At 41.2% G+C, this 18,750-nt stretch overlaps 1 protein-coding gene across 1 annotated transcript; it reads right to left on the bottom strand.

Moving 5' to 3' along the window:
- Positions 1-227: 227 nt before the first annotated feature.
- LOC110759209 (acyl-CoA-binding domain-containing protein 4) lies at positions 228-6,742 on the bottom strand. Its single transcript, XM_021961244.2, has 18 exons — positions 6,397-6,742; positions 5,760-5,830; positions 5,521-5,584; positions 5,358-5,429; positions 4,719-4,913; positions 4,562-4,639; positions 4,021-4,131; positions 3,809-3,875; positions 3,442-3,503; positions 3,190-3,329; positions 2,808-2,934; positions 2,605-2,719; positions 2,386-2,474; positions 2,108-2,191; positions 1,839-2,027; positions 1,399-1,554; positions 1,050-1,109; positions 228-779 (listed from the first exon to the last, which is right to left on the bottom strand). The coding sequence occupies exons 1-18, from the start codon at positions 6,556-6,558 to the stop codon at positions 594-596; spliced, it is 2,028 nt and encodes a 675-aa protein (XP_021816936.1). The 5' UTR covers positions 6,559-6,742; the 3' UTR covers positions 228-593.
- Positions 6,743-18,750: the final 12,008 nt, after the last annotated feature.

Raw genomic sequence — 18,750 nt, 5'->3', positions numbered from 1 at the left:
ATTTTGTGTGCATTTGACCTCCATTTATCTATGAGCGTTTGAAGAACTAAATAACAAAGAGCTGGTACTTGAAAATCAATAATAAAAAAATTCAACAATTTTTATTTTTAATCTACGGGAAGCGGTTCAGCCGGATTGATGCCCGCCCCTACTTCCAACATTATGAAATGAAAAACATAACTCCATGAAAATAGAATAATTACATTAGCACACAATAACTCAAGGAATGATAAATTTGAGAGGTCACTCAAGTATTTCCATTAAGGCAACAAAGTATAAACACTGAGATCTACACTTCACTTAATATATATATTCACTTTGAATACAAACTCAAACAAAAATTGGTGACCCAAAAGAATTATATAGCACTCACAGACATGAAACTACATAACTGAAATTGCAGACATGTATTCATGCAAAAACCCCAAGTGGGGTCCTCCCCCTCTCGCCAATAAGAACCTCATATCTTATTTCTATCACAGGAAAGAACTTGGTTGAGTATAACAAAAATATATCAAAAGGAGTTAAAAAATATTCAATGAGAACCAAATCTATCATGTAACAACCCCTATTCATTTGGCCTTGACAGCTATTTAGGCATCGTCCACTTTTTCATTACCAGGCGTTCCAGCAAGCCAGCCCCAGACGCCGCCTGAGCTCTGCCTTTTAGCATTCAAAGCTGCTTGTTCGGATGCAGCCTTTTGTCGCTGGAGGAGTTCAAGTTCTTTCTGCAATGCCTCCATTGTTTGCAACTTCTGTCGAAGTTCTGCAAGTTCAACCTGCAGGTTCAAAGAGTAATTAGCAGAAAACCCAGATTATGACCAATGTTTCGAGGCAGCCTGATTGTATCACAATCAGGCTGCTTGCTAAGGTCAGCTTAAATGAATAGTCATAAGGTTAAACACCTTCCTCCTGAACCTCAATTTTTTCAGACAGATCATCCCAGAAACTATTATAAGGTCAACAAAAATTTGAACTGAAAGTGCGAGAAATCTTGTTTGGCAAAGGAAACATCTAGATCAACCGAGAAACAAGTGATAAGAACACACCTCAAGTTTGAAACATCTTGACTGCTCAGATGCAAGTTGGCCACGTACAGATTGAAGCTCCTACAAAGTTAGTACAAGGAAATCAATGGCAATTCCTAAGAAAGGAAAATACACAAGAATTATGTGTACCCTTGAAAATTTTGATAATCACCACCGACAGTGGACAATAAAAAAATCTCCATTTAATCTCCAGCGAGAAGAGAAGCCAACCAGAAATTAGCACCATTCAAAATCACAAAGGATCGGATTCCAGTCATAATTTCCTTGTGAACAAAAAGTAGCGAAAAGCAACAAAAATATATCCAGCTCTTTTTTATGTATATGCATGCATGCATGTAATAATAGTTACCTTGTACAGGTCAGTGTTTCGAGTCTCTGCTTCTGCTAACTCTTGCTTTAATTGGAGAGTTTGTACTTTCTCCTTGCTTAGTGATGATTCTAATTCTTCTTTCTCTGCTTTGAGGGTTGCTATAAGATGTTCATTGGTACTCTTGCCTCTTGCTTTCTGCATAAGAGTGTGAATAAAATAACATTAAAACTCAGTATTGTGGCCAAAAAAACATGAAAAATCAGAGATGCAGAGTAATACAAGATCAATAAAATTTATCGGACACTGGTAACTACTGGATCATTAAGAAAGTGGTAACCATAGACGACTTTAACAAAGTAAATAACTTCTGGAAATAAAAAATAAGGTTGAAAAAAAAAGTTCTAATGACAATCAGAAGGGGGTACCACATAAAATAAAAACAAAGGCCAAATCTCTACATGCTTTTCAAAGTCACATACCATGAGATCTGACTCAACATTGTCCATAACGATTTCCCTAATTTTTCCTTCTTGCCCTGCTTCAAACTCAGACTCCACATCTCTGGTACCATTTGTAGCATTAAGCACAGCAGAAACACTGTCTGGCACAGGCGTTTCCATCATCCTTGATTGCAAGGTTGACTTGTGGCTTGGTTTAAGAACGTTAACCTAACATCAAGAAACAAATTTAACAAGAACATAGAATAAGAGCAGAGTAAGCCATAAGTATACTAGAGTCTGATCCTCACCTCATTGTTGTAACGCCCATTGTACCCTCCAAATGATACAAGTACATCTTCACCATTGTAAGAACCTACGGCCAAACTTAGTCCCTGAAATAGGAGACAATCAGATAGCAGTGCCACTACATTACTGCTGGCGGTGAAATAATCTCACACTTGACAGAAGGCCATGTTACCAACCCCTCATGCAGGCATCTCATCATGATTTATGATTAATACTAAGGCAAAGAGCTTAAAGCCATTCAAGCTAAGTTGACTATACAGAGTTTCCAAAAATACATTACCTCACTAGCAACAGGAATGCGCCCTTCAACAGTAGTTACAACAGACCAAACAAGTGTAGACATATTTAGGACAACAGTTTCTGAAGCCCCTGCAAAAATTCATAATGAAGAGATAAATACCTAACTTCATGGAGTAAAATGGATTCTAGTTAAGAAGTAGATCCACCAACACCTACGAATTCCAGAACCAACCAGATGCCAAAATAGTAGCATACATACCACTCTTGTTGTCACCACCACCAACTATGAACCAATTCTCCCCAACTGTTACACCTGCATGTCCAGCCCGTGCAGTTGGTATCTCACCCTGTTGTGTGGGTCTTGACCATTCCATCTATACATTCCAAATATGTGAAAGACATGGGTGATAGTTTTACTGAAAAACAAGAAACAAAAATTCTAGAATAGAGTAGTTATCTTACAGTTTGCAAATCAAGGACATGCAGATCATTGTAACAAGTGGCATGGGAACCCCCACCAAAGATAAGGAGGTAGCGGTCAGCATGAACAGCAGCAGTGTGATCAGACCTTGGAGAAGGAGGCACCCCTCTGTGAAAAAGTGAAATATATTAACCTCAAAGGTCGATCCACACATAAGCATATGCCTTGAACAAATATTTTCCAGCCTACCCTACCCCGCCCCAACCCCTTAAAAAGATGTGCCAATTTTTTTCAGAAAGCAACAAAATTTCCTTTTTCATCAGTGGCAAAAAACCTTTAACAAAATTTGCCAATTCTTTCAAACAACCAAAAAATAAAAAATAAATATTGCTTGTGCTTCTGAAGTTGCCAGTTATATCTTACATGGCATCAATCTCATCCCAGGTCATTGTTTCTAGGTCAAGAATATGCAGGTCATTCAAGAGAGTTCTCTTTGCATCTTGTCCCCCAAAAATCACCAAGCCACCTCCAACAAGGGACACAGATTGACCCCCACGTGATGCCTGTAAAACATGAATAGGAAAGGACATTGATTTCCAAATTCCAAGCCCACCCTTGTGTTTTACAATGAGATTTTATACACACACAAAAATATAAATATAAATAAATAAATACCGGTGGTTTTCCATAAGTCTTTAAGAATGACCACGTGCAAGTTTGTAGATCAAATGCCTTCACTGCCATGCCAAAACAGGGAGAAAAGAAAAAAGAAAGTTCAAGAAAACAGTAAAAGCATCAAGGTTATAAATAAATATAAAATAATAAAAAAGAGGCAAAATAATAAGCCCGCATGACTGTAAAAATGAGTTTTCTTACTACTTGGATATCACATATTCAATAATCAAAAGGATCAGCCTTAAAAAGCTTGAACTGAATCTAGATGGAGGTTCTATTGGGAACTGATTAAAGCAGAAATATAAAGATATCATCCAAAGTTTCAAACCATCAGAAAACCAAAGGACACTAAGATAATAATTCATACCCTCAATAGAATCAGAAGGATCCTTTGTATGTCCAGCAATTGAAATGAGTTTATTCTCCCATGATATCTACAGAAACAGAGAAATGATTGCACATTACTGTGGGTATCTGAATCATTGCACCAAAATTCAGCAGAAAGAGATGGATATTGTCCAAAAGCGTATCTTTGGAAGAGAGCCTTGATTATAATATTAATCAAAGGGTTATACTAACCAAGGAATGACCAGCACGTGCGGTTACTGTTACTGGAGATGGTGACTCAAGTGACTCAGCCCCAGCTTTGGCCTCAATCTTTGACCAACTCCAACTCCTCAAATCCAAGGCCTGTATTGTACTTCGAATATGTGAGAACAAGAAAATGTAATTACAACCATGTAAATTCAAGTATACAGAACATCAAGTTCGAATATAAACTTATAACAATACAAAGGAAGCACCACAACCATAGAGCCTACAATCATTAAGAACACTTATATATCCAATGACACTTTCTTCACAAATGAAGAATGAATATTACAAGAGTGCCACGTGGAACCCACCTACACAAGCTATATAATCCAACTCAGAAAATTGTTCTCTTTTTCTTCTTCAGATGCGTAATGTATCATTCAGTGTACCAATATATAAGAATCATAGCAAAGACACCCCAAAAAATTTACACCACTATTATAGTAAGACTTGGAAAACTGTCCAACGTAGAATACTTATGATTTTCAAATGTTTATAGGCGTGTACATGCAAATAAGTTGCTTACATGGAGATCATTTAGGTAGCGACCATTGTGGTTTCCACCATATATGTACATCTTGTCTTGAATAACGGCTGCTCCATGCTGAAATCGTGAGAACACATTGCTCAAAAAGAAGGCAGCAGAGAAGATAAAGAAAATGAAAATACAGAAATCCAAATACCTCATATCGGGATTTCGGACGATGGCCAGATATTGGAGGTGCAATCCATTGATCATAAACACCAATTGAACCAAAGCCTTCGGAGACAACATCTTTATCCTGAGCTTCCACTATGCTCCCATTTTCAGTGGAGATTGTCTTGGTCTCAGGGAAAGAGTTCCCATTCTCGACAACTGGGTGAACATTTGAACTTTGCTATAACCAACCAAAAATCGCACATACGCACAGAGAAAATCACTAGGTAAGAACAAAAGAATGAGGAAGAGTCCCATGCTCATTGTAAGGCCAAAGAATAAAGTCTCTAAAAGATTTGCAGAATTAAGTTATCGATATCAGACTCTACACCATTACTGATCTTTTCAGATGTTAAAAAAGGAACTTATGTGGGATTCCTACCAACAGTCATAACTTATTAAATTAAGTAATGTGAGCATAGTGCAACAAACATGGAGACAGAAGTTATGGTGGTGATGTATTATAGGGCAGATATACATTGGCGTGATGTAGGAGTGGACCAAGTGGTGATAATGATTAGTAGGGTGTACTACAAGCACCTCTCTTGTGTCTAATTCCTGATCAGTTGGCAATAGACAGGGAAAGAAAATACAAAATTATAGAAACAACTTCCAGATTACTCACATTCATTTGTACATCTACCACAGGATCTGAAACAAAGTTTGATGCTCTTGAATACCAACCTGGATCTTCTTCCTACTCAAAAAATAATGCAAACCAAGATAAATTAGTGAAGGTTCTTGGTCACATGACAAAAACATGGACCTGGAAATCTTATTGCGCACACCTCTAATATTTTCACAAAAAGACGCATTGCTTCAGTGGAAGCCATGTCTGCAAGCTTCTTCCAGCTGCAAATCATATATGTAGAACGCCGTTAAATTTTTAGGAAAAAAAAAGCTCAATATAGTACGAATAAGTGCATGATGGTGCATATACACACACACCCCCAGACGCACAAACACTGGCACATGTATGCCTATCATAAAATGAGTGAACGAGAGAAAGTTGTAAATATAAGCATACCTGCTCCATTTGCTTTTCTCAACAGCATTCCAAGCACTAGGTTCAGGTGCGTTGCAAGGCCCTACTGTAGCCTGGAATTGCAATCGTAAAAACAATTAGACAAGTACAATAGCACATATTAGATTGACATGAAAATTTACATGCATCCATCATTACACATACATACAGATATGATTGCATATAAACAGACATTTCAATTTAAGTTTTAGATCAACATCCTAAATGTACAAATCTGGATTTCGATATGCCAGATCTACCTAATTCAATCTAAGTTGCATATAATTACACAACGTAAACACGAAAGAATCAACGCAAAATCGAACACACTACTGAACAAGCAAAATCAACAACCACATCACTAATCAAAACCACGTCAAACCGCAAATCAACCACACCGGTGCACCGAAATCCAATCAAAAATTACAAAACAAAACGATTGCAAATAGAAAATACGAACATCGCAAATGTTGTTCCAGAGTGAAAAAAAAAAAAGACAATTAACCGCGGAATTGACATTTGTACTGGCAATGCGAACGAGAATCGAGGATTTATGATTGAGATCGATTTCCAGAGCAGAAATGAAGTAGAAAGAAAAAAGTGAGAGGAATGGGATCGAGGAGGCAGTGGATGGAGGTACCTGCTGGTACAAAGCATAGAGTATGAGAGCGGACTCGGAGTTGAACTTGGAGCGGACGGCTTTGGAGGAGGAACGAGGAGATCCGTCGAAGCCAGCGTAGGAGGCCGCCGCGTAAAACCGCTCGGGGTATTGGAGCCCCGAGCTCGCCCGAGCCATAGCCATTTTCTTCTCTCTTTCTCTTTCTCTCTGGTACGGGTCTATTTGCGCCTGTTTTGTAAAGAGAAAGAGAAACGTATTTCTGGGGGATTTCAATTTTTTGGGGGATTTTAATTATAGTTATGTGGGTTGGGATTTGAGAAGTACAAGTGAAGGAAGTGATTGTTTATGGTGTGATTTATAGAATGTGGGCTCAAATTTTATTTTTTTTTCCTTTTTCCTTTGTTCCCTTGGTTTTCTGGTAAGTTGGGCAGGGGTGCGACTTTGGGGTATAATGGTGGTGCTCATTTTACTACTTGGTGATGTTTGGGCAGTATTAATTAGCTTGTGACCAATTACTAATGGAAAATTTTCACCTAACCTGATTAAATAATGGTATCTCATAACTAGTACTAACTTGAATTTTTATCCACAAAAAAATTTTACAATCTTATTAACTGATCATCGTACTTAGACCATGTAAATATATGTTGAACGCTAAATTATAAATTAGATACATTAGGTCAACATGTTTAACTCAGTTAAAATAGGCTTTGACTTGCAAACCATTAATCTCATCTTCGAATTCCATGACACTTTGATAGTGTGTGTGAGAAACCCCCTTTCAATTGTAGTTTAGACTATCGTTTGTATTCAACAACAAAAGAGAGATACATTAGTCATACACTCTCGTAATTAAGACAAAAGTTTACATTTCTCTATACCAATAAATTTAAGGATGATCGACTTTAACCTAACCAATCGATTTTTGAGTATCTAAATTTTGTGAAAATTTTGTATGTCAACTCTATACTTTATGTAGCTCATTTATGATTGAATCGAATATAAGTAATGCAATTGTATTTGCATCTCAAGAGACAACATAACAATAAAAGCGCCAACATATAATTACTCTCGTAACATGCAAGCTTAAACAAAAATTCCGAGTTTTGTATGGTACGGAATTTCTTCCATATAAAGTAAATCATAAGTTTCAATTTGAGAGGATGGCACTGAAAAAACCTAAAATGATGAACGTGCATACTTAGCTTAGATAGTGCAATCACACAATCACAACTTTATTTAACGGTCACCTTGGCCACCTCTAAATGATACTGTTTGAGGGTGGTGAGAATTCACCAAACCTGGGTGCCTTTTGGAAATAGAGAATTGGTTGGGCATAAAAGAATAGAAGTCGGCCGGGGTGAGAGGCTTGAGATGCGGCCTGGGGTGTGGAAAAAATGCGGCCGATATTCTACTTGGTTGGGAGAGATCGGCCGGGTCTATCGCAAAATGCGGCCGGGTCTATTGTGAAATGCGGCGGGGTATTGTTAGAATAATGCTGGAAGGAAAATGGCGGCCGGGTATATTAAAAGGAATCGCGGCCGAGACTTAGAGAGCTGAAGGTGCGGCTGGGCAGATCTGGAAGGCCTTGGAAGTGGCGGGGCAGGTTTGGAAAAATGAGGCCGGGCTCGGAATGGATTCATGCGGCCAGACTTTTTGTTGCCCAAGGAAATGTGCCAAGCTTTTCTCGAATAGATGCGGCCGGATACTTTGCTATTGATGCCCAGTTTTTGGCGGCCGAAAGACCACAAGTTTTTGGGCAGGAGTCTTGGGGGTTTTCGTGGAAGCTAGAATTTGTAGGTATTTGTGCAAAGTCGGCCGAAGGTTTTGAAGGTTTAAATCTAATATCATCCATATATATATATGAATTTAAAAAGCCCAAGTGGCTAACCTGGGCCACATATATATATAAAAGGATTCATGTTTTGTGCATGTAAAATTGCATATGCTATGCGGCCAACTTCAATAACCGGGGTCCCACATGTGTAAATTAATATGTGAATATATATATATATATAAAGTGAATGAACGTGTGGAGGTGGGATAGTTCACCCAGGCACCTTGGAAAAATGCGGTCGAGTTCTTGGACAAAGGTGGGCGGAAATTAGTAAGACATATGTCCATCATGCGGCCGACAAGGTATGGCCATATAAACAAAAAAATAGAGAATTCCTTTGCCAACAGGTTCTCAACCAATGCTAGAATTTCCAAATATTTGGATAATTCATCATGCGGCCGATATCAAATATTTGGAGTTCACATGCCACTTCATGTTGGTGGGAGTCTTAATCAAGTCCAAAGCTCAGCCTACAAGTTCCAGCAGATGTTTTCCTACAAGTGGCGGAGTTTAAAGACAGGAAGACATAAATATTGGGAAGATTTCCAAGACATCGGGTAGTTCATGCATGGAGCTCCGGAAAGCATTAATATTGGGAAGATTTCCAAGACATCGGGTAGTTCGCGCCTAGAGCTCCGGAAGACATTAACATCAGGAGGATTTTCAAGACAAATGAGTTTGATGGCCAAACTCATGAGCTGAAGGATCTCTATAAATAGGTCATCAGAAGAAGATAGAAGGACCTCCGACTCAACACACAAAATCTATCTTTTTATCCTGTACTTTTCAATTCATAGTCTAGAATTTTATCTTTCAAGTTTTTCAGATTATCCAAGTTCTTCGTTTTCCTAGTGTAAGCTTACATTCTTGCAATTTAATTTCAATTGTCTTTACATTCAAGTTTAATTCAAGTCTTTATCGCTTTAATCTATTTTATCGCATTTACATTTCTGTCATTTCGTTTATCGCACTTACATTTCTGTCATTTCTTTTATTGCATTTACATTCATTACACTTACCACAAAAATCCTAAAAATAGTCATACAAAGCTCAATCATCCTTGACCTCAAGGAAGAAAAAGAACCTAGGCCAAGAGGAGGTTCCTTGCTCGGTCGATCAATCGTTTGATCAAGAAGTCAGAAGCGCAAACACACTCACACAATCTTTCCATCCAAGCCATCAAGTGGCTTGGTGGTGGCACGCCTACGCATCTCAAGAGAAGAAGGACCAAAAACTCCTTCCGTCGGCCTACCCGGCCGAAAAGAGGGAAACATAATTTGGCACGCCCGGTGGGATTAACTATATGAGCGACCGAAAGGAATGGCAACATTCCTACCAGCCGATGAACTACAACGGCTATGATTCTTATGGCTCGAGTAGCCAATCCATCGGCCAACATGGTGACTACAACCACTATGGCCAATATAATTTTACCCATCAAGGTGGGCCTAACATCCAATATGACTCAAGTAGTCAATTTGGTAGCCAATATGACAGACACAACTACGTTGGCGGATTTGGTGGCCAATATGGTGGGCACAACTATGTTGGCGGATATGATGCTATGAACCAAAATAGTTTGAATGATCAAAATGGCTTTGGTGGCCAAACTAATCAAGTGGCATGGGGGCAATACACTTACCTAGGTGGCCAAAATAATCCGGCCAATATCTATGATCAGCCTAATTATTATTCCCACCAAGCAGATCATCCAATTGGCTTTGGTGGCCAACATAATCTCAAGGTGGGTGAGATGCCATCTAGCGACCATACCTACATGGGGGAAGAATGTATAAATGAGATGACATCTAAGATGGAAGTTGTATTAAAAGAGTTTGTACAAACTTCCAATGAACTTCTCATTCAAGGTTTGCATAGGATTTCATCTCGACTTAGCCAACTAGCCGAGGGGCAAACCCTCAACCCTAACCTTATTTCTCAATCACAAGAGGAAATTCCTGATATGGTTGCAATTAGACCACCCGTTCCACCTACCCCTCTAGGGAAAAATGAGGTTGGTAGAGAACGTGAGGGTGAGAAAGAGGTGGGCGAGATGACTTTAAAATCGAATATTCAAGGCAACCTTCCTATTGAGAATCTGACATTGGTTGAGGAAAATGAGTCCACCCAAGGGGATGAGATCCAAAAGGTGGTCACCAATGATATGTGCGATATGGTCCAACCCAAGGCAACCATCTTAGGATGTAATGGCCTGCGATCTAGTGAAGAAGAAGGTCGGAGCATGACTCAAGATGCAAAAATAATAGACATGATTGTAGGAGAAAAACCCGACATTGCGATACCACAATTGCAAGTGGTCAAGTTTATTGAGCCCCAGCCAAAGGCCAAGATTGGCCGACCAAATGGACTTGGGGGGCATGAAGAGTCGGCCAGAGTGATGGCCAGAAGTCATCCGGGTAGTTCTAGTCATCCTAGTTTTTCAACCCATTGCCAACAAAATGGCAAGATCCTAGTCAAGAACAAGAAGGGCTCCAAGTTTGGAGTAAAACATGGTTGGCCACCGCCATGGTATCCGGAGCAGTTTGATCAAGAGGAATTTCCACGAGGATTCAAAGTTTTGGATTTTGCATTATTTTCAAGAGATGGACTCCAGTCGACCGTGGAGCATATTGGTCGATTCACTGCCCAATGTACCGAAATCGGACATCGCGAGGTCTTGAAATTAAGGCTATTCCTGAGCACCCTCACGGGGGCTGCTTTTCCATGGTATGTCAAACTTCCTCAGAACTCTGTTCCAAATTGGCAGATCATGGAGCAAATCTTTCTCGAACAATTTTATCGGCCGAAGCCAGATGTGTCAACGGCCGACTTGGCCAAGGTGCGCCAAGAACCAAACGAGTCAGTCCAAGAACACTTAGGGAAATTCAGAGAAGCAAGGGCTAGATGTACGGTCAACATGCCTGACCATGAATTTGCAAAGTTGGCTCAAGGTGGGTTATTGCTCGATCTTCGGAAGAAGTTCGAGGGTATTGAATTTCGCGATATTTATGACCTTCTACTTCAGGTGGATCGATATGAAGCTCTTTTAAAGGAGGAACTACAAAAGAATCAATCGACAAATCGACCGACTTTCTATAAAGATCTGCCAAAACCTTCCACATCTAGAATCATGGCTGTCCATGCGGTGGATGTCAAAGATGTGGATTCAAAGGAGGCAGATGAGGAAATCTTCCTAGAAGAGGAAGGAGAATCGGCGGGGATAAACTTGGCTAAAATCATGGTCAGCGAACCACGCGTATGCAAGGCTTTGTCCAAAGCCTCCAAGGATCAAAGGCCGACAACGGTCCAGATTTCAAAGTTTAGCGGAACTTCTCAAAAGGGAGTCGGAACCAAGTCCTATACCTTTGACATTTCGAAAGCCAAACTAATCTTTGACCAACTTTTAAAAGAAAAGATGATAAAATTGCCAAATGGTCATGATATTCCATCGGCTAATGAACTTAGAAACAAGATTTTTTGCAAATGGCATAATGTATGGTCTCACGCGACTAACAATTGCCTTGTTTTTCGGAATGTCGTGCAGGATCTCATTGATCGAAAGATCTTGAAATTTCCAGAGAAAGCGACAATGGGTGTTGATCAGAATCCATTCCCAAATGCTCAAGCCAATATGGTGAATGCCAACTTCCCAAGGCCAGATCAACCTCGACCAAGATTAGACTTGGGTGGCTCCGGAAAAGCAGCAGCTGAGAGAAGAGCAAGGGAGAACCTGATGGACCCTAAGGCGAAGGGTAAGGCCAAAATGTACCCAGAAGTGACAAAGGCTCTAGAAGAGAAAATCACAATTATGGAAGAACTTCCCAAGGCTATTGTGCTATGCAGCCGATGTCAATGTGAGGTCTCATTGGAGGTAGTTCTACCAAAACCCAAGGAGCCAGCTAGAGAATTGACTAAGGAGACAATCAAGGATCAAGCCCAGACAGGTAGAACAAAAAATGCAGGGAAAAATATAATTAAAAGTTCGGCCGGGAATTGCGGTCCATATAGCCCAAGGGGCATGATGGAGACTAGGCCGAACAAACGGCCATTACATGAGTACCAAGATAGGTACGAGAGGCCGCGATATCAGCCTAAGAGAAGAAATCATCAGATGCCACTCAAGTATGAAGATGTTGATCCACTGAACCCAAGCCAAGATAAAAATAGAAGCATGTGGGTTTCGGTGGGAGAAGGAAAGAATCGAGATGTGGCTTATGTGTCAAGACCTCGCCCATCTGATGGTAGTGGTGTCTGATCGGTTCATAATTGTATATCATTTTGTACCCTTCTAGCTTATGATTTGGTTATGTTTTTGAGTTAAACTTGTGCTTTTAATCCTTTTTGTGTTTATCTTTCAGTTCATTGAGCTTTAGGTAATAATGATGGCTTTAGAGAGCATAATTCATGCAATTCAAGCATGTTAAGGCCTAATTTGGATGAATAGATGAAGAGCTTAAAGACAAACTCATTTTGGCTACAGCCCCCTGCCAGTCCAGTTCCGTAGGTCATATTGCAAGCTTTGTTTCAACAATCTACATAGCTCGAATGAGGCCACATTGTTCATGAAAGTTGTTCCAATTGGTGTGTACTATAACATATCCAAGATTCAGCCCCATTGGATAAATCTGGAGTCCGTTACCTAGCAAACACAGAACCATGCTCAGGATGGATCTTATCAGCGCGGAAAATGAGTTAGCAATTTGTTTCGGCCTTAACTTCTTCCTCCGACCTTGGATTGGCCCAAATAACATATGGCTGGAAAGAAGACATTCTGAACTTCAATTTCGAGTGCTTAAAGTCCTAATTTGATTAAGATAAGCCCAAGTTGTAAGCCCTTGAAGTTGCTGGTCATGCTGACCTCAGCATGTGCTGGTTGGATGCTTGGTCATGGTGAGCTAGGTATGAGCTATCATTTCTGGTTGGAAGCTTGGTCATGGTGACATGAAGATGAGCTAGGGCTACTGGTGGGATCTATTGGTGAAGTGCATCAACCAATTCAAGATTTTCTAATACAAGTGCATCACCCAATTTAGATTTTCTAATACAAGTGCATCAACCATTTCAGATTTTATAAAACAAGTGTTGTATGCATTAGCCATATTGAATTCAGATTTTCACTTCCCCTAGGCCTATAAATAGGGAAGTTCTCTAAGCTTGTAAACACACCCCAAGGGGGGGAGCTCTCAAACACTTCTCTAGAGCTCCCTTCCCTTCTCTCCCTCAAATTCTCTTAGTTTTGCTTTCTAGTTCTCAATTCTAGCTTTCTTTAATGTTTTCTTAGTTGTAATTTATTTTTCTTGTAATGTACATTCTTTCTTAAGTATTCAAGTTTAATTAGTTTCCAAGTTTCAATTATGGTTTTTGTTCTTATTCATTATGCTTATAAGTTAATATGCTAGTTTGAATGATTGATCACCATTTAGGCTTGCATGTTAGCTATCTTGGTTTGAATTAAGAGTATACACCATGCTTTAATTCGAATTGAACTATGAATAGGAAGAGTATGTATGGACATTCGACAACAGGGATTACATACATACTTGGTTGTTTAAAATGTTCTTCTATGCTTAATGGGTTCCTAATGCTTAGTTTTAGGTTAGACAACAAATGATCAAATTAGGGAATTAGGAACACAAGGTTATGACCACACACCATGGCTTAATCATACTTTAGCTAGAATCAATCCATTAATCTAAATTGAACTTGGGAACTTATTTGCTTGAGTTACTTATTTCTTTCTTCCTTGTTTTATGTTCTTTGTTTTTGTTTCTATTTTGTGTAGGGAAACTAAATTGGATCATTCAATCACCAATCCTCGTGGGATCGACCTCGCACTTACATACGCTATACTACCGAACGGCTCGTGCACTTGCGAGTATCACAAGTTGAGGATGCAACTGAATCCATTTTGGTGCAGCTGTATCTACGCAACAGTGTCCCAACTTTCAAGATGCCAAACACAAAGGCAGGTCAATGGTATAGGAGTAGAGGTTCGAAGTTGCCTCCGATACCATTGAGCAAAACTCAAACAAGAAGGGCTCAGAGACAATATGCTGCCACTTGTAAAGCGGAGTTTGAGTGGGCGGACGAGAGGCAAGCCCAACTTAACCGATTGGTCGACCTTCGAGAGAAGCTTCGACTGGAAGAGTTGGAGTTCGCCAAAGCTGATGTCGTGGCTACGTTAGAGGCAGCAGCGGCCGAGGAGATGAAGATACATCGACAATGGGTGAATGGTCAAGTTGTGGTGACAGCCTTAAATGAGCCAATGTTGGAGTTGAAGGCTCATTTGACCGGAGCTTTTGAAGCAAGCAATCTCAAGGCGGAATCTAGCAAGCCAATGAAAGTGTTGGATGACGGACCATCAAAAGTTGAGAAGTTTAAAAAGATTCAACCCAAGGCTAATCCTTTGACCTCCAGGAAGCAAATACCAATTAAGGTGATATCACCACCCGTCGAGGAGAAAAAAGAAAATAACCATGAAATGGTCGAGGATGTCAGAGGAAAACCCCAGACGACAGAAGATAAGCTGACAGCAGAGGAGGACCAAGTCATGGTCGATGTCCAAACATCCGTAGTGGGAGAAAAGGCCGAACCAACGGCCGACGTAGAAACCGAAGAGACTTCAGAAAACCTAGGAGGCGCTTTGGCCAATGATGAAGAACTTTATGTGGAGAATGAAGAGTATGATGATGACGAGTATTTTGAAGACCTCCCAGAAGAAGCTATGGAGCAACTAGCTAATGAGTGTAGGGAAGAGATTACCAAGTTGGAAAGTGAATTGAAGACAAATAAGACCAAGGTGAGGTTTGGGGACTTCGACGAGGTCGATGCTATGGTGGTCACACTTCCACTATTTTTCGAAGCTCAGCCAGGTCAACCAAACTCCATGGAGGGAGATGTTTTTGATGAAGTCGAGTCCATGGTTCAGATGGGAGAACCAAAGGAAATCGAGGTAATTCGGGAGACTCCAAAGGCAGAGGTAGCTCAACCTCAAATTGTGATGCCAAGTGCGGAGAAGGAAATGCCAGAGAAAGTGTGCTTTGAAATGCCTACCAAGAAGATGTCCTCCCATCTTAAACCTTTATACGTAAATGCTCACTTTGATGGGGTTCCAGTGAGCAGAGTTCAAGTTGATACGGGAGCCACGGTGAATATCCTCCCAGCTTCAGTGATGAGGAAATTGAAGAAAAGCTCAGAAGAACTAATTCCGACTGAGACAACGGTTAGTGGTTTTGTGGGAGACACCACGATATCGAAAGGAATCATCCCACTCCAAGTCAGAGTAGGGGAAAAGGTCAGGGTGACAGCTTTCTTCGTGGTGGAAACAACGGCTCACTTTACCGCATTGTTAGGTCGAGATTGGATTCATGGAAATATGTGTGTCCCTTCCTCGCTCCATCAAACTCTACAATTTTGGCATGAGGATGGGAGCGTGGAATTGGTTCAGGCCGACTCACGGCCTTTCATGGTTTCAGCCAACGCGGTGGAGGCCAGGTTTTACGAGGATGATCTTGGTCCTCTTTATTTTACAGGGTCAGATATGAACGGCCGACCTACGGGAGTCTCGGCCAAGAAGTTGATAGACTTGGGGGCACACGATGCCCAAGCAGATGGGGAGCGCCCCACGTTGTCTGATTTTTTCTCTCTCAATGAGTGATACAACCACAAAGGAAGAGAATAGAGCCGCGGTGGAAGACACCTTGAGACGGCTATATGGTTTTTGGACCGAGAGAGCGGCCGAGCATGGGTCCACGACTCATTTGGTGGAATTCCTCCACGAAGGCCCTGAAGATGATGTACCTGAAATTGAGGAAGTGGAGTTGGCACCAACTCAGATGGATGATTCAAAGGCGGAAGTCCAAGACCCTTTGTTGGAAATCAACTTGGGGACCGAAGACAATCGTCGGCCAATCTACATCAGTGGTCTGATGGAGCCAGAACTTCGGGCCAAGATGGAAGAGCTTTTAAAAGAGTTCAAGGATTGCTTTGCTTGGGATTACACTGAGATGCCTGGACTGAGTCGTGACTTGGTCGAGCACCGTCTGCCAACAACGGAGGATTTCAAGCCCTTTAAGCAGCCACCTCGCCGAATGTCGGCGGAAGTAGAATTACAGGTCAAGGAAGAAATTGTAAGGCTTGTTAAAGCCAAATTTATTAGGCCAGCAAGATATGTGGAGTGGCTTTCTAATATTGTACCTGTAAAGAAGAAAACTGGAGCAATAAGAATTTGTGTTGATTTTCGTAACCTTAATCTCGCAACTCCCAAATATGAATATCTCATGCCTATGGCGGACCTCTTAGTTGATGAGGCGGCCAAGCATGAAATGTTATCCTTCATGGATGGACACTCTGGCTATAACCAAATTTTCATAGCCGAAGAAGATATTCACAAGACAGCCTTTAGATGTCCTGGTTCCATTGGAACCTTTGAGTATGTCGTGATGCCTTTCGGCCTAAAGAATGCCGAAGCCACATATCAACGGGCGATGAATGCCATCTTCCATGACATGATCGGTCGAAACTTAGAAGTTTATATCGACGATGTGGTTGTGAAGTCGGAATCGAGACCAGGTCATTTGGACGACCTTCGATTAGCCTTCGAGAGAATGCGAAAGCATCAATTGAAGATGAACCCAAAGAAATGTGCCTTTGGGGTTTCCGCCGGGAATTTCCTAGGATTTTTGGTACATCAAAGGGGGATCGAAATTGATAAAAATAAGGCTAAGGCCATCATTGAGGCGCCGCCCCCGAAAAACAAGAAAGGATTACAAAGTTTGCTAGGCCAAATAAACTTCCTTAGGAGGTTTATAGCTAATTCCACCGGGAAAGTCGAGCCTTTTTCATCTTTGCTAAAACTCAAGGATGAGGAGAAATTTCGATGGGAAGAAATTCACCAAAAGGCATTTGATTCCATTAAAGAGTATTTAACCAAGCCACCGGTGCTAATCCCGCTGAAGCGAGGTCGACCTTTGAAGTTATATATTTCGGCCGCAGAAAATTCCATCGGAAGTCTTTTGGCCCAAGACAACGATGAGAAAAAGGAGCAAGCAGTGTACTACCTAAGCCGAATTCTAACAGCCACCGAGAGAAAATATTCACCGGTGGAGAAACTTTGTTTAGCCTTATACTTCACGGCGACCAAGTTAAGGCACTATATGTTGCCTTCCGTGGTGCATATAATCGCCAAGACTGATTTGATCAAGTACATGCTCACTCGGCCAATCATTAGAGGGCGGATTGGAAAATGGACGATGGCATTGGCAGAATTCACCTTCCGATACGTACCTCAGCAGGCCGTCAAGGGGCAAGCTTTGGCCGATTTCTTGGCCTCTCACCCTTGTGTTGAAATAAAAGACATGGACTTATTCAAAGTCGACATGATAAGTTTATTCCCATGGCGTCTCTATTTCGACGGATCTCGAACATCAAATATGAGGGGAGCAGGTGTCATCATTGAATCACCCCAAGGATTCCGAACTCGTTATTCATTTCAATTAGACTTTGATTGTACCAACAATCAGGCCGAATATGAGGCCTTGATCATTGGGTTGGAAATTTTGAGGGAACTTGGAATAAATAATGTGTCAATCATGGAGGATTCGATGTTGGTTCTGAAACAACTATCCGGCGACTATAAGGTAACCAGCCAAGCATTGCTTAGCTATCATGCCTTGGCCAGCCAACTAATAGAAGGTTTTGATGAAGTGAGACTCACTCACCTACCAAGGGAGCACAACTCACAGGCCAATGCAATGGCCTAATTGGCCTCTGGAGTTCAGATCTCTGAAGGGCTTTCTGAAGAGTTATTCAAAGTTGAAAAACGATCGTTGCCCTCAGTTTTCGAAAGAGGAATACCAATGGAGGTGATGGCATTGACTGTAATTCCAGATGACTGGAGACACGACATCGTGGAGTATCTGAAATGTCCAAGTGGTCCGCATTGCCGGCAGGTTCGGCAAAGGGCCATAAGCTATGTGCTCAGGGATGAAGAGCTTTTTCGTATTGGCTCTGACGACTTACTCATGAAATGTCTAGGAAAGATTGATCAGATGGTGGTTATGACTGAGGTTCATGAAGGAATATGCGGAGCTCATCAAGCAGGCATCAAGATGAGATGGTTGCTAAGGAGGCATGGGTATTATTGGCCAACAATCCTGAAGGATTGCATTGATTACGCCAAAGGATGCCAAGGATGTCAAAGGCATGGCCCAGTTCAGCATGTTCCGGCCGGGCCCATGAATCCTATTGTGAAGGCTTGGCCTTTCAAGGGTTGGGCGATGGATGTGATTGGCCAGATCCACCCGAAATCATCCAAGGGTCACAAGTTCATTTTAGTGGCCACCGACTTCTTTACAAAATGGGTAGAGGCCGTACCACTCAAGCAAGTTACCCAAGCTGAGGTGATAGAGTTTATTGATAAATCCATCATCCATCGATTCGGATTACCAGAGTCTATCATGACTGACCGAGGAACGGCTTTTGTGGGAGAGGCTATCAAGGCAGCCGCAAAAAATTGGGGAGTTAGGATGGTTCAGTCT

The sequence above is a fragment of the Prunus avium genome, chromosome 6 (assembly GCF_965620075.1).
Source record: "Prunus avium chromosome 6, drPruAviu1.hap1.1, whole genome shotgun sequence".
Classification (NCBI taxonomy): domain Eukaryota; kingdom Viridiplantae; phylum Streptophyta; class Magnoliopsida; order Rosales; family Rosaceae; genus Prunus; species Prunus avium.
The sequence above is the reverse complement of the archived record's forward strand: the minus strand, read 5'-3'. Positions and strand labels throughout refer to the sequence as shown.

Excerpts from the sequence above, each read along its gene's own strand:
- LOC110759209 (XM_021961244.2), bottom strand. The coding sequence starts at position 6,558 with ATGGCTATGGCTCGGGCGAGCTCGGGGCTCCAATACCCCGAGCGGTTT. Across the intron at positions 4,132-4,561 it reads GCTACCTAAATGATCTCCAT|GCCTTGGATTTGAGGAGTTG; the intron begins GTAAGCAACTTA and ends AGTACAATACAG. Across the intron at positions 2,475-2,604 it reads TGGTGGTGACAACAAGAGTG|GGGCTTCAGAAACTGTTGTC; the intron begins GTATGTATGCTA and ends GAATTTTTGCAG.